The sequence below is a fragment of the Cannabis sativa genome, chromosome X (genome assembly GCF_029168945.1).
Source record: "Cannabis sativa cultivar Pink pepper isolate KNU-18-1 chromosome X, ASM2916894v1, whole genome shotgun sequence".
Classification (NCBI taxonomy): domain Eukaryota; kingdom Viridiplantae; phylum Streptophyta; class Magnoliopsida; order Rosales; family Cannabaceae; genus Cannabis; species Cannabis sativa.
The window spans coordinates 44,646,846-44,662,699 of NC_083610.1; the positions used below are offsets into that span (position 1 = coordinate 44,646,846).

The 15,854-nt window shown below is 32.5% G+C and overlaps 2 protein-coding genes and 1 long non-coding RNA gene across 5 annotated transcripts; 1 reads left to right on the top strand and 2 right to left on the bottom strand.

Moving 5' to 3' along the window:
* Window positions 1-1,623: 1,623 nt before the first annotated feature.
* Window positions 1,624-2,431, top strand: LOC133031839 (uncharacterized). Its single transcript, XM_061105564.1, has 2 exons — window positions 1,624-1,823; window positions 1,962-2,431. Exons 1-2 carry the CDS (start codon window positions 1,695-1,697, stop codon window positions 2,277-2,279), a joined length of 447 nt encoding a protein of 148 aa, XP_060961547.1. The 5' UTR covers window positions 1,624-1,694; the 3' UTR covers window positions 2,280-2,431.
* A 377-nt stretch (window positions 2,432-2,808) lies between these two features.
* Window positions 2,809-3,608, bottom strand: LOC133032626 (uncharacterized). Its single transcript, XM_061106670.1, has 3 exons — window positions 3,431-3,608; window positions 3,229-3,349; window positions 2,809-3,138 (listed from the first exon to the last, which is right to left on the bottom strand). Exons 1-3 carry the CDS (start codon window positions 3,532-3,534, stop codon window positions 3,031-3,033), a joined length of 333 nt encoding a protein of 110 aa, XP_060962653.1. The 5' UTR covers window positions 3,535-3,608; the 3' UTR covers window positions 2,809-3,030.
* A 2,407-nt stretch (window positions 3,609-6,015) lies between these two features.
* LOC115708604 (uncharacterized) lies at window positions 6,016-15,836 on the bottom strand. 3 transcript variants are annotated; one of them, XR_009685219.1, is made up of 6 exons: window positions 15,531-15,836; window positions 14,237-15,300; window positions 13,874-13,933; window positions 12,728-12,787; window positions 6,236-6,382; window positions 6,016-6,115 (listed from the first exon to the last, which is right to left on the bottom strand). It is a non-coding gene; the product is annotated as an uncharacterized LOC115708604 (long non-coding RNA). The 3 variants fall into 3 exon arrangements; XR_009685220.1 differs by having other exon boundaries at window positions 14,237-14,314; window positions 14,568-15,836; XR_009685218.1 differs by having other exon boundaries at window positions 14,237-15,836.
* Between the last annotated feature and the right edge of the window lie 18 nt (window positions 15,837-15,854).

Genomic DNA, 15,854 nt, shown 5'->3' on the forward strand with positions numbered 1-15,854 from the left:
TAACAATCACCTCAATTAAATATCTTAAAACAATTGAATCACCTCTGCCCTCAATTAAATATTCTAAAACAATCGAGAAAGAAAAGTTGTTTTGTTGGAGTTGGCCACCTGTGTATTTAGAATCTAAAAACTCGAACATTGCCTTGAGAGCCGCTTTCCATCTAAATCCCTCCTACCAACCAATGCAGCCAAGTCGTTCGTGTATGGAAAGTTCCGTACACCATAATCCTCTGCATCGCGTCCTAGCGTACACAACACCGCTAGCCAATCACAGTAAAGAGAAACCGGAGATAATCAGAGCCCAAACGGGCTCGGCCATGAGATTGGGAGTTGTTGGCAATTGAATTAATTAAAGTCAATCTTCTTTTTGCAGTGGAAGTGGGAGAGTGCGTTAGTGGACACAATCTTCCTTATTTTCCTTCAATTTACCAGATATATTGTAAGCTTACATATATATATATAATATTAATTATACAAATAAATGTTTCTCTTATTTACATTTATATAATATTTATATATACGAGAAATTTTCAGAAGCAGAAAAGGCCACATCTATTTTGGGTATCTGCGATGTCTCCTATGGTGGTTGTCATAGTTGGCTGCGTATTTGCTTATTTGATCTATGGAGATTGCAAACCACTGATTTCAATTTCCCAATCTTCAAATTCGATTGGGCCTGTAGTTTCCAAAAGCCCGTTAACTTCTTATTGGGCCTATAGGCCCAGGCGATCTCTGCTTAGTTATGACGGAGACCGAAATTCAGTAGAGTAGAGAAGAAGATGAATTCTGTGCTGTGGTGGAGAAGATATGCGTTGTTTTGAGGTATGTTGGGTTATTTTCCTGGTTTTGGTGCTGTTTGGAGACTCGCCCAAGGGAATTAAAGCTTCCAATTCAGTTTCGGCGTTGGTCCAAAACATTATCTACTCCAACAAAATTGCCTTCTTTTCCAAATCATATTGTCCGTACGTGATCCAATCATATTGTCCGTAGCAAAGATTAAAATGTAATTTGTATTGTACTAATGCCTAATGCATCTGGTTTGTAAGTTGTAACTGTATTTTTGCTCTAATTGTCTATTAACATCACTTTTATTTTTCTATGGAGAAGAGAAAAAGGATTAACCAAGTTCAGTTATTCGGTCTCATATTGTACTATACACATCGATTTAAAGCCTAACTAATTAATTAGTATTAGCTGTGCACTTTGTATTTAGTAAACTAATTACAGGTATTCAATGAACATTTAGCAGGGCATATTAAAATGATACGAGCTCTTATTTTATTTTTTATCTTTTTTTTTTATTTATTATTTTTTTTGTTATTTAGCTTTTGTTTTATTTTTTATCTTTTTTTTTATTTATTATTTAGTTCGCCATAAAGAATTTAAAAATTAAATATCTATGTATTCCTTTTCCTATTATAATTTGGACATTCTTATTCTAATTTATATCATAGCTAGCTGAGAATAATAATATATGTCATCAACCCAAAACCTATTTTTATTTCATCTCTTCTCTGTCTTTTTTCATTCCAATATATATAACAGAATCATATACCCTCTAATTTTTTTTTGTTGGCCGTTACACCGCTTCTTTTCTTCTCTAGATTTTTCTCTCTGCTTATTCTCCCAAGTAATGTTAATATTCATCACTTTAATATCATATTTTTTTTAATAAAGATAAATATGAAATTTTAATGTTAACATTCATCGCTTCTTCATTTGTTTCTTTTAAGATTGAAATAAGAGTGTTAGAAAAATCTGGAAAGCGGACAAGCAAGAGTTCACCACTCAAATATCAAAAGCTTATGTTAGCAGATAAAAAGGTATACAATTAGTTTATTTACCGTTGAAATTGTAAATACTCTACTAATAAATGCTATATTTACCGAATTCTGACTATAAACACGCTCCAACAGATTATTATTTCATAAATATATTTTTTTCCTTAAAAATGAACACAGGGTAATGATGTTGAAGCAGTAATATTTGGCACTGAAATTGATGCTAGAGAAAACACTTTGGAAGTGTTCCACACTTACTACATCAGCAACGCTTATGTAAAAAAAACAACCCCACCTTTCGATAAAAAGCGAGACTACAAATATTCTTGGACATTGAACTCAAGAACAGAGATCGAAGAAATCCAAACAGAAGACAACCAGATATCAGCACCAAACTATGATTTCATTCCGTTTAGCGACCTGCATACACCTAAAGAATTCAGCAAACCAATAGATATTTACAATTTGATTTTTATATATATATGTATTCCTCATTGAAATCCACCAATGACTATCATTAGTTTTCTTATCTACAATTTTAAGACTAATGTTATCTTCAATTATCAACAATTTAGAGATTGATTTTTAATTTTCTTTTTATCTTACCCCCATTTAAGTAATATTTATTTAAGTATTGGAACATCAATTTTTAGTTTATTTTTGGATTAACTTAAGAACATATTTAAATCATTAAGCTTTCTTAAACACTAATATATTGCATTCAGTATTCAATAATAATCTCACTTTCAAATAACATAAAAAAAAAACCTAGCATAAAATTTAATATACGTGCCTCGCACGTAGTTTTTTGCTAGTATATATATATATACTAGGTATGAATTACGTGCCGAGGCACGTAAAGATTAGTTTTAGGTAAAGTTTAGGTTTTTTTTTATTTTTTATTTTTTTATTTCTTCTTATTTAGATTGTATGTAAAGGTATGATCATACGAATAATTTGTTTTATCAAATTAATATTTGTGCTATTAAAATTGGTTGGTAAAATATAATTAGGTATAGATAAATCATAATAAAATAATACTTATTATTTACTTTTAGAAAATTGGGTATATGAAATACTTGCATACACTACTCCATGTAAATCCATAAATAACAAGTCAAGAGAAAGAAAAACAAGCTTAGCAGCAAGAAAAGTCTCAACACTAAATAAAATAAAATTACTGTAAAAAAAAAAAAAAGAAGGTAACTTCTTCCTAATCTTCCATTGGTTCAACTGCTTGAATGGTGAACTAAATGTACTTTGAAGTCATTGTTCGGTTTGCATCTACGTACAACTGAATTCTCCATTTTTTGGCTGATAATTGCTTCGTAGTTTTTTGGACAAACAACTTATGTTTCTGTAAAAAAAAAATGATTAGTTATAAGTTTTAATGTATTTCTATGTACGAAAATGTATAAATTTTACATATTTATTTTTTTATAGTTACCTCGTCCGAATATGATCTTAATTGAACTGCAGTACATGAGAATATGTTTTCTGCAACATCACCGAACATCACAGCATCTAGTAACTCTGTACCATCGTCGAGTTGTACATATGTCCTTGCACTAATAATTTATACAGAATATGTAACGGTTAGTATGAATATGCAAGAAGTTCAAATATTAATTTAGTTATAATGTGCTTACCGTGGTGTAGGAAGACATCTTTTTCCGCATTTTGGATTTTCACAATCTGTTTCTTCGTTGTCGTTGTAGAACATAAGTTTCTTATTACAAAAATCACACGACATGTAATAAAAATCTTGGTTGATATTTTTTAATATGATTTCAGCTTCAATCCAATAATAACTACATATGTAATAGAATTCAATATTATATTAAGTACAAAAAAATCAATGATTTTTAATTAATTTTTTGTGTATATTAATTACAAAAAAAATCAATGATTTTTAATTAATTCAATATTATTAAGCTCTTAAAACACATAAAACAAATAAATAACTATACTAATTATACAGTCTGAATTGGTTAGTAATAATGAAATGGGAGCAATGACAATCGAATATATAAATTTATTTTTCTTGTTCTAGGCTGTTAAATATAATAACCACTAACAAGTAATGTGAAATATGATCAAAATCTCTGCCAAAGAAACAACGGAATATATATGTCGCAATCATAAATATATTACTAAGCAATAATAGTACATTATTGGTGATGTCTCAAGATAGTAATTAGTAATTACTAAGCAATATATATTATACATTTGAAAGTGTTAAGTATTACTATATATTTTCTTTTTACCTGAGTTGGTTTTAATTGCTTTACCAAATCGGTAACTTCGTTGTTCTTAACATATTCTCGTTTTGCAGCAGATGAATTTGGAGAATACTGATATGTAGGTGCTTGAATAATAATATTATTTATGTCTGCTTTGTTATTTTCAGCCCTTGACATTGTAATTTAAATGTTAGCTTACTTATTAAAGTAATAAACAATCAATATTATTTAATCTGTAACGTCCCCGCTTCAAGCCTCCATTGGGCCCTTACACCCACGGACTAATGGCTCTTATACACGAGTACGTCACTGTGGCTGCTTCCTGGATTGATGACTGACCCTACAGACCAACACGAGTGTTTTCAGCGTGCTTTGTCCTCACTCACACGCATCCTGGGAAAACTTCCCAGGAGGTCACCCATCCTTGAAATTGCTCCCAAGTCAAGCACGCTTAACTGTGGAGTTCTTTCGAGATGGGCTACCGAAAAACAAGATGCACCTTGTTGACATAGGTAGTACCAATCAATCCATTTAAGCTCTCTTCAACTGTGTAGTCCCATACCTACACAGTCTCAGAATCATCCCACTTGACCTTCCCCAGGCGGTGTGGGATTGCACAGCTTACCCGGTATTTCCCCTTACGGATCACGGGACTACGGCCCATCCTGATCACCCCCCCCGGGGTCCGAGCGTCCTCGTCGACCACACTTCCGGCTGGGTCAAGGCTCTGATACCATTTGTAACGTCCCCGCTTCAAGCCTCCATTGGGCCCTTTACACCCACGACTAATGACTCTTATACACGAGTACGCCACTCTGGCTGCTTCCTGGATTGATGGACCGACCCTACAGACCAACACGAGTGTTTTCAGCGTGCTTTGTCCTCACTCACACGCATCCTGGGAAAACTTCCCAGGAGGTCACCCATCCTTGAAATTGCTCCCAAGTCAAGCTCGCTTAACTGTGGAGTTCTTTCGAGATGGGCTACCGAAAAACAAGATGCACCTTGTTGACATAGGTAGTACCAATCAATCCATTTAAGCTCTCTTCAACTGTGTAGTCCCATACCTACACAGTCTCAGAATCATCCCACTTGACCTTCCCCAGGCGGTGTGGGATTGCACAGCTTACCCGGTATTTCCCCTTACGGATCACGGGACTACTGACTGTCACATAATCAAAAAATGATATTTAATGAAGGTAAATCAATTTGTTTAAGAGTCGTACCATTGATGAAGAGTAGTTGTTTCATAATTGTCAGGATTGATTTCGATTGTACTTGATTCACGACTTGACAACGACAGGAAAATAATATTTTTAGAATACTTGAGTGTACGAAATTGATAGAAATATATATGGTGGTAGTTAGTATATAAGTACCTCTCTTAGTTTGAACAATCATCTTTGTTCCCATTATTATTGGGTTGTTTCCAGTAACTTCAGACAATTTTTCACTGATATCTTGTACCAAAGCACCCCACAGAGTTAAACATATCGGGTGGAAGCTACAACTGTAATTGAAAATAGTAATGGTAATTATTAGTTTTGCTATGTATCATAATTTTAAATCCATATGAAATTATTATGAGTGCTCCAATGAAGATTATCATTATGTATTTGTATGTTATATTATATATACCTGTCATCGATTAGATAAATTTCTTGTATGGTTCGCTGTCCATACACTGTGTTCACCACTTTTGTTGGATTTATTTTGACAGCTACTCCTATGATATCTAAAAATTGAATGTGATGTTAGTTAAAACTTCGTAAATCATTTGTCATGTTGGTATATTGTTGGGATCCGAAGTTACCTTGTGGTGTGTTGGAGTATTTGTCAGATGACAAGTTCTTAAACGAAACGAACTCATGGACTGGCTTAGAAATTTGTTTGTCTTCTTCTTGGACTTCAACAACTTGTGTTTTTGAGTTCAGCGTCCAACTAAAATGGTAATTTGTGCCATTTTTAAGGTATCTGGCGGTGGGTTACGGTGACACGGGCATCAACGATGTGGTAGGTGTGTAACTCATGCAAAGTGTCCTCCAAAGCTTCAATATCGTCTGCGAAAATTACTGCATCTACTCTCGTCCCCTGTGTAAAGTTTATCAATATAAGACATGCAATTAGATTTTGTATTAGATAACTATTTAAATTAAAACTTGTCTAGCAATGTGCAACTAATATTATTGAAAAAAAGAGGAATAAATTTACCTTTGGATCAGATAAATACAGCTTCTGATATCGGACTGGTGAACTCATGCTTGTTCGTGGTGGAAATTTTTGTAGAACTGTCATTTTTATTTTCCATCCAACTATGGTTGGAGTGATGTCATCAACTGATTGGTGTAGAGTCGGCATCTGAAATGCACATTTAATAATTATATTTTGTTAATTGTTAATTAAATAATATTAAAAATTATTGTGTACAAGTAGCATTTCAAATGTAATAAATTATTAATGCAATATAATGTTAATATGGTAGCAATTATAATTCATATAAAAAAAAGTACTTAGATTGATATGCATGAGTTTAGGATAGCTAATTACTCGGTCACTTTGCAAGTTGTTTGAAGAGATTAACTTAAACAAGATAATGCTAATAACTCTGTGTACACGATGTTTTTAGTCAAGTTCTTATCTTGTTGCGAAGTTGACACAGGTCGGATCAGGACTCTAACTGTTGATGACGTCTTTGCTCGTGATATTGCTACATATAACTGACCGTGTGAAAAAACAGGTTGTGGTAAATAGATCCCAACGTAATCCAATGTTTGTCCCCGGGACTTATTTATAGTCATTGCAAAACTCAATCTGATTGGGAATTGCGTTCGTTTGAATGGAAAACCACTATTTTCATCCACATTTGGCAGGAACGGTATCCTTGGAATGAACACTCTTTTTCCGATATGGTGTCCCACGACAATTTCAGCATCTATGACATTTTGGTCGAATGCCCGACATATTAAACGTGTTCCATTGCATAAACCTTCAGAAGGATTAATGTTTCTAAGCAGCATTATGGGACAATTTTTTTTGAGTTTTAATTCATGTGGGGGTAATCCATTCGGAGTTAGAGTGTTTAAGAAGTCCTCCATTACCGATTGCTCAGTATTATCTACCGTCTCATCCCTACTATAGTATAGGTGGACTTCTCCTGGGAATCGTCCAATTAACAACGAATTTATTTCATCGACAAAGCTGTTCTTTGGTGTTAGTATTGCACGGTTCATCATGGTAGACACATTTTCTAGATATTGCTGAATGTTGTGGAAAACGTCTTCTATCAAGATATTTAAGGAACTGTTGTCGTCATCATACGGTACAAGCATTTCATGTGGTATTTTTATTATGTCATTGATTGTGTTTGGTGGCGTGCCGTTGCCCACCGACAACACGTAGTCCGAAGACAACGGATCCAGCCTGACTCGCATGTTTTGAATTAGTCGAAATTTAGTCAAAGTAGGCCACAGGTATGAATATACCAAGCTAGAATTTATCTGCTCCTGTCTCGTTCCTTTTTGTACCACAGGTAACACCTGGCGAAAATCTCCTCCAAAAACAATTACCTTTCCACCAAATGGTAAGGTTGCATCGTTAATGTCTTGTAGCATTTTATCTAACGCTTCTATGTGCTGTTTTCGGGTCATTGGGGCCTCATCCCATATAATTAATTTTGCTGCACAAAGTAGTTTAGCCAGTGCACTGTGTTTGCTTACACAACATGTGCTTTTTCCATCGGCATCGAGGGGAAGCTTGAAACGTGAGTGAGCTGTACGACCTCCCGGAAGAATAGATGCTGCCACACCTGATGTAGCAGTTGCAAGTGCCACGGCACCATTAGATCGTACGACTGCAAGTAACGCCTTGTATAGGTATGTTTTACCTGTCCCACCGGGCCCGTCCACGAAGAATGCATTGCTTTTTTTTTTTTTATGAAATACTATCCATTACTGCATTGTACACTTGTTGTTGCTCAGTATTAAGTCTTTCTGACGCTGTAACATCTTCCTCTGGAATTTCTACATTCAATTCATCGTTAATTTCTCTGGATTGAAATTCGTCATTATCAAAGATGATGTCTTCGTCAAGCAGTTGGTATGAATTAATGTCTTTTCCCATAGACTCAATTGTCGAAGATATCGACCGCAATACTTGATATCTTACGTTTTGTGTATCATTTTCTGTTTTTTTGATATCGAGTGACATTTGTTCCTCAAAATGTTCCCAAAGTTCTCTGGGATTGTTCGGATTATAGTAGACTAATATTGTTGCAAACAATCGCCTCAAACTGGAAGGCATTTGATAAAGGGATGCTTCGTGTAAACAGTCTTCTAAGCAACTATCTCTCTGTAGCAATCCATGCATTGTTGCTGCGTCACGATATGTTGGCGCCAATACGCCATGTACTGTCCTGATATCTTCGAAAGATAACGGGCCTTTTATGTGATTTAGCAGTATCCGCAAAAAATATCTTTCGCCTTCTAATGGGTTTGCTGTTACAATACGTCCTATTACTGTCTTTTTTCTTTCGTGGAGTCCACCTTCTGTTTTGATTGTTCCAAACATAGTATTCAGGAATTTGTCTGTACAGTAACATCCTTGCATTTTCATCTACTTTATTTAATTCAAAGAATTCTGTTAACATAGATTTTTTGTAATGTTCCGAATTAGTAATGTTTGACAGGTCAGAATTTCCTCGGAATGTAACCGTATGCTGATTCTTGAGATGTAAATGCAAGCTATATACTGCTGGGGACATCTCATTTACAATAAATCCGTATATTCTCCACATTGCTTCAGGGGCAGCAATCCATCGAGCTGTCTGGAACTGATGTATTTCATCAACTTGTTGGTTGTTTGTTTCGGAGACCAAGTTGAATGCAACACGATCATAGCCTTTGTAAATGTATTTATAGAGATACTTTACCGCCTTCACTGTAGAGCAAATTTCTACATTCATGTGGCAGTCAAATGTGGCAAGGAAATATGGGTTGTAGGGAACAACCCAACAATTGTCTAATGTTGCCCCTCTGACCTTTACGGTCACACCATTATTTGAACGCCTATAAATAGGGAAACAGTCATTTCCAACAGACGTAAATGGAGCATACTTTTTTGGAAAATTATTTTTGCAACGTGGATTCTCCCCCTTCATGCAAACATTTGTTTTGTTCAAATCCCCACAAGGTCCATGCATCATGTGTTTTACAACCGCCTTGTGCAAGTGGATGTTAGAGTTTTTATCTGGAATCTCTGCTGACACGATCTCATCGAAGGATTCAGGAGCATGTAATTTCCAATCCCTTTTCAATATAATTAAAAAGTGTGCATGTGGAAGACCTCTTTTTTGGTGCTCAATAACGTAGACATATGCTGCGACCTTGCCGAATATCTCTTTCTTGAATAACTTGTCCTTTAATTCCTCTAGTTTTGCATGGAAAACTCGTGCAACCAGATCAGGTCTATTTTGGCTCTCCTCGTGTTGACATAATTCATTTGTGATTTCCTTCCAGTTTGGGTTGCATGTCATCGTTAGAAAAATATCAGGTTTACCAAAGCGTTGTACTAACGCCATAGCCTCCATGTATCTCTTCCTCATGTCTCTTGGTCCTCCTATGAAAGACGAAGGGAGTATGATTCGTTTCCCAACATTAGAAGCGTCTCGTTCTCCCAGCGTAATCGTGTCAACTATACCTTGATATAATTCTGTTCGTATGTGCATTTGCTGGCCTCTATAATAATCCAATCTTGAAGACTCCATCTTGATATACATGTCTACTGCATATTGTTGCGATGGCCAGACGAGACGAGCGACAAAATTGATCTTTCATCTTCCCGTATTTGTAACTTGAAGCAATAATATTCACGGCACGAAACTTTTGGGACTTTCGTTTCTTGGACTGATACTGCATCAGTTTGAATTGAAGGGAGTAAAATATTGTTAGATGTGAACAAAGAGTGATTTGTACCTATATATTTAAATATATATATATTTTTACATATTCAAGGATTGTTTACTTGATTCTTCTGCTGCTAATAATTTTTCTACATTTGATGATCGTCGAGGGTTTGTTGTTAGAGTTTGTCCGACAGATCTTGATTGGGTTTCTCCAATCCTTTCAATCCCTTTATGCCAACCATTATCACCGTACGGAAATAACAATGGATATTGCAGTGAGTCATAACAGCCGTAGTAATATTGAACTTTGAATTGTCTACCGGAATGGTTATATACAAAAATATCACGCCTTCCCATTTGGTTATCATCTTCATTTTCAACCCATATTGCCGCTACTTGTGACGAAGTAGGAGCATTGAATACACGTTGATCTAGGCCAGCGTCACTCCTAACATGTATTATTTGTCGTTTCAAATCTGGCATATCACCAAGTGAACGAAAGAAAATAGAGTACGGATTGATGCGAAGAATATGGATGAGTTGATTTGTGACTGTTGGGAGCATTCTGTATTGTGAATCAAATAGTCGATTCTCTAACTCATGTTCCGTGTCATAAAAATATAATTGGAGATTTGAAGGATGACCATCAGAAGGAAGTAAATCTGTGATGTTGTGGTAGATTTGTCCCTGTGCTCTAAAAGTGTATATTCCGTTGTTTCTTTGGCAGAGATTTTGATCATATTTAACACCCAACGATGTGAATGCAAATTGGTTGTTATAAGTTCGAATATATGTCCGAAAATGTGCAGAATCACTTGTGTTGGAGGTTAATAATTCATAAAGTTCATTTGGAACTTCATTTGTGGTCAGATAAATTTTTCCATCTGCACAACAGAATCCATTTGTTTCATGGATAAATCTCTTTGCTTTACAATGTATGCATATGGGGACCGACGGAAGTGAAAATGCTTCAGACGGCACATTTTGTAGCAAATCTCGAAATCGAGTGATCCTATTTTGCGATGGGCCTAACATAATGAAAGGTTTAATTAGGTCAAATTAGCAAACTGATATTTTGTTATTATGAATGTATATTAATATAAAACAAATATTGTGATGTTGGAGTAACCCTTACTTCTAGAAGTTGTTGACATAATTGTCTGGCTAACTGAGTTCTCGAGATCAACAGATGGGATCTGTTTGTGTAATTTTTATTAGGTAGACTGATGAGAAGAAACCGAAGGTAGGATCAATTAGAAAAATGAAGGCAGTATTCTGTATATACCTGATCAAATCTCCCATTATTATTGGAAGATGAATTTTGGCAGAGATTATTTTTATCACTATATCCATTTGAAGAATCCAGATCTTGATAAGATCTCTTTGATACTCTGTCACCATGTTTATCTTGTCGAGAATTGTTAATATTATCAGCATGATAATACGAATGTTGCGTACTTGTAGATGCCGCATGATCATCAGTACATGGGGGTAAATTGTTACGATTCAAATAACTTGAATTAGTCGTATCAATTTGATAGTTTTTCAATGCTTTTTGTTTAGCATATCTCTCTCATTGTTTTCTACGTATTTCTTCCTTCTTCTCTTCTGGCAAATCTCTATATGAGATTCTTTTAGAAGCTCGTGTGTTTTGATCTTCAGAAAATCAAAATGCAATACATAAATGTTTTTAGAAATTTATGGTTTAATCTTATGTAGATTTGAATTTAAATTTTTAAGTATGGTATCTGTACAATCTTACCATCCGTCATTATGTCAATCAAGAAAATGTAGGTTTCAGACGTCAACCATCACTATACATCAATAAAATATTAAGGTTAGGATAATAATTATGAGGCTCTTTTAACTTTAAAGTATATATCTTTTGGTCTTTTCGTTTTTTCCAAGCTTATTCTATTTTTTCTACCTTTCGTTACATATTCATGTAACTATTGTGACCACACACGTATTACCTCCAATTACAATAATGTATTTATATCATATTACCAAAAAAAAAAAAACCTTAAAGATCAACACACACACGTACCTCAATTTCTTGAAAATAATTAATAATTAAGCCTTGTCAGGTAAAACCGCTAGATGGCCCTTAATTGATTAGGGTATATAATTTCAGTCTAATATATATTTATATGTATCTAGGGTTTAAAAATAAAACTTTGAAAATTTGTAGGATATATATATATATATATTTATATAAATAAAGTCGGAGAGAATTAACGAGAAATGAGGATAAGTACATGGATTTTGGCTATATATATTTCCTAATTAAGCCATCCATGCAAATCTTATTCCTATTATTAAAACTATTATTACGTTTTTAATAGATTAAAATTATTATTAAGTTATCATATTTTAAATTTAAAAAAAAAATAATATAAGAAACTATTTAAAAATCTAAAACAACTCCCCGCATAATAATATAAGAAACTGGAAGACGTCAAATTATAAATAAAACAAAAAATGATATTTTTTAAATATATATATATTTTTTTTTTTAGTTTTACAGATTTTGTTTAAAAATATAATTATACTTGAATTACAACAAATCTTTTAATATAATTATTATGTTCAATTTTTTCACTCCTAATAGAAAAAATTAATATCTATAAATACATGACCATCAAATGTGATGCAATCATGTACATATTTAATATATCTATAAAAAATATAAAGAAAAAATAATGTGTGATTTTTATTATGCATGATATATAATTTTATCCTCAATATATATATATCACAGTAAATACATTAATAAATATAAATTAATATGTGTAAAAAAATACCTGATATTCAAATGGAGAGTACGGCACGAATAATCTAAACCGACAATAAATGACAGCAACCTACAAGAAGAACGACATTGAATGATAGTACCCGTGGAAAACGACAATGTTGAATATAAACAAACTCACAGAGTATCTCCGGGTATCAAATATATAAACAATAACTTAATAATATTATACTCGACAAGTATATATTTTTAGAACTGATATACAACGAATGAAAAGAATGAAAAGAAAAATAATAATAATGAAGCTTTGTATATAACGAATGAGCTCAGTCACAGAAAAGAATCAAGTTCCTTATAAAAAAAATGGAGATAAGCACATTTAAATAAAAAAAATGTGAAAGTGATGAAATGATCAACATGATCACATGCTAAATTGTAGTAAATCTATATCTCGAGAGACAGCACACAACATAAGTATAGATTAAATATGTAATTAACATGTATATAAAAGCATCAAATTTAGTTGTGAAGATGAGTAAAATCATGCAAAGCAATATTGAGATTGGGTTTGAGAACTTTGATATATCCAACTGAGAAAATCTCACTTTAATTGCTCAAGAAAGCAGAAAATAAATATAAATATATACACACAGTGATCATTCAAGATCTGACATATACAGGTCTCAATTCTTGAATTTTTCCAATGCCAACCTTATCATATATCCTTTAGATTTCTTAATTAAAACATTATCTTAAGGTCCACTCCTTAATTGGGTGTGAATATCATAGGCTGGTTTTTTTTAATAAATCACCATTCAAATGCAAAAAAATCGTATTAATAAATATACATAACAAGTCTTCCATTGCTGGTAGACATAGGAAATTCAAAGTAATAAACCAGCCATGTATTCCAATAATATAATTAAAAGTGCGACTCATATATTATAATAATTGCAAATTACTATCCAATAATTTCTCATATATTATAATAATTGCAAAAAAAGGCCAACCTTATCATATTGGTTACATAATGTATTTACTGGGTGTGATATTCATATTGGTTACATAATTTAAATGCAAAAAAAGGCCAACCTTATCATAGGCTGGTTTTTTTTAATAAATCATCTTTTTTTTTTTGTTTTCAATTCATCACAGTAAATACATTAATAAATATAAATTAAAATGAGTAAAAAAATACCTGATATTCAAATGGAGAGTACAACACAAATAATCTAAACCGACAATAAATGGCAAGAACCTACAAGAAAAACGACATTGTAAATAAAAAATGATAATGACCATACAAACACTCTACATCCAATTCCATTCAAAATGTATATTTATTTAATACAAAAAATAAATTCCAATTCAAATTGCATAGACTTCTAAAACACCAAAGAAAAAAAAAAGCCAATAGGACTTAGGAAATAGTAAAACATCTAAAGAACATCATTGATTGCATTAAGAAAAAATAGAAATTAAAATAGTAATGTAGTACACAGTAATAAAATAGAAAATAATAATTTGAAATGTTGGTATAGACACACAAGGATATATATACCAAGTTTTGATCTTCAAATAAGAGCTTTGCTGAGGAAGAAGGATGGCCAAGTGTGTAACAATAGGATTGCAGACTTTACTAAGAAATAACAAAAATTTACTTGTGTCAACTGATAGAGGCGAAAACAAATAAGAATGCGTAATGACCTTTCTTGAGAAAATTATTAAAAAGAAGATTAATTCAAGATTACGTATGATATGTATAGTTAATGGCCTAATTAATTAAGAGATTAATTATTAGATATATGTGAATATGAATGAGTTAATTAATAGAAGATCTGTGGAAAATTGAAGAACTAAAAATTAAGAGATGGGAAGAGAAGAAAGGGTACCTATGCAGTAAGAACAGCCTTTTGCTCAAAATCTTTAAGTTGGAAGAGACACTACAGTCGATGACTTACTGAGCTATATATATAGTGGACATACATATATGCTAGAGTACCTTATAACAATCATCAATTTTAGTAGAGTACCTTTATTGGACCAGTATATATCCAATGAATATCAGGTGATATTTCGTATAAAACTGCTTCCTTAAAATAAATATCAGGTGATATTTTAAATTATATTAAAATAAATTATAAAATACAATATAATTATATTAAAATATCACCTGATATTTCATCTAAATAATATAATTTTGTTTTATTTTAAACAAATTTATATTTATTTAATACAAAAAATATATATTTAATTCAAATTCATATTTAAACAAAAACAGAAAAACAGAAAAATCTATATCTTGTTACATGATGTTTATACAAGTGGGGAGCCACGTATAAACATAATGTTGTTTCCTGAAAAATCTATATCTACTATCAAACCACGTATATTATAATTGGACAATGACAAAATAAATCCACGAAAACGCCTTATATGATATCACGATAGGAAGATTTATAGTAATTATATATAATTTCATGAAATATTGTTCAACCCATTATTATAATAACTTAAAACCCAGCAAATCCCTTTCCAATTTCGTCGTTCGAAATGTACGAATACGATAAGGTTCTGACGAGCTGAGAAGAAGTACAAGCCGATTCAACTCTCAAAAACCCATATCTGAAATTAATGAAAATACCAATATATATAATCAATCAAAATGCATGTATCACTACTTTTTTTCATGATTGGGTAGTCGTCTATATATTAAGTATATAACTCTTCACAATACTAATGGCTTTACTTTTTGAAAAAAAAAAAATAGGAGAAAAGTGTGGCGTTGTATTTCACTGATGGAATGAATTGATAAATTGAAAAGTGAAGGGAATCAAAAGAGAAGAGTAATGTACCTTAAACGATCTTGTCCAATGTAAGCTTATATAATGCGAACATACACAGCAAAAAAAATTAATTAATATTAATGCTTCCTTCCCTCATTTTTACCTCCATCTGTGTTACTAATTTTTTTTTATGATAATAACCATAGTGAAATGTGAAGGTACTTTCAGAAAAAAATTGCTTTTTTTTTTTTCATTTATTTATTTAATATTATTATTATAACTTCTTTCCTCTTTTTCTATACTCCCATATGGCAATTGTTCATGGAATATCACAGTCAATCCTTGTGAGGGTAGGAGTTTGGGAGGAACTTAGCATGATCGATCGGCCTTTTG

What these genes read in the sequence shown, in the direction of transcription:
- LOC133031839 (XM_061105564.1), top strand. Translation starts at nt 1,695, where the DNA reads ATGTTAACATTCATCGCTTCTTCATTTGTTTCTTTTAAGATTGAAATA. An exon ending in TTATGTTAGCAGATAAAAAG is followed by an intron (nt 1,824 to 1,961) that starts GTATACAATTAG and finishes AAATGAACACAG; the next exon opens with GGTAATGATGTTGAAGCAGT.
- LOC133032626 (XM_061106670.1), bottom strand. Translation starts at nt 3,534, where the DNA reads ATGTCGTGTGATTTTTGTAATAAGAAACTTATGTTCTACAACGACAAC. An exon ending in AGATGTCTTCCTACACCACG is followed by an intron (nt 3,350 to 3,430) that starts GTAAGCACATTA and finishes ATAAATTATTAG; the next exon opens with TGCAAGGACATATGTACAAC. An exon ending in TAAGATCATATTCGGACGAG is followed by an intron (nt 3,139 to 3,228) that starts GTAACTATAAAA and finishes TTTTTTTTACAG; the next exon opens with AAACATAAGTTGTTTGTCCA.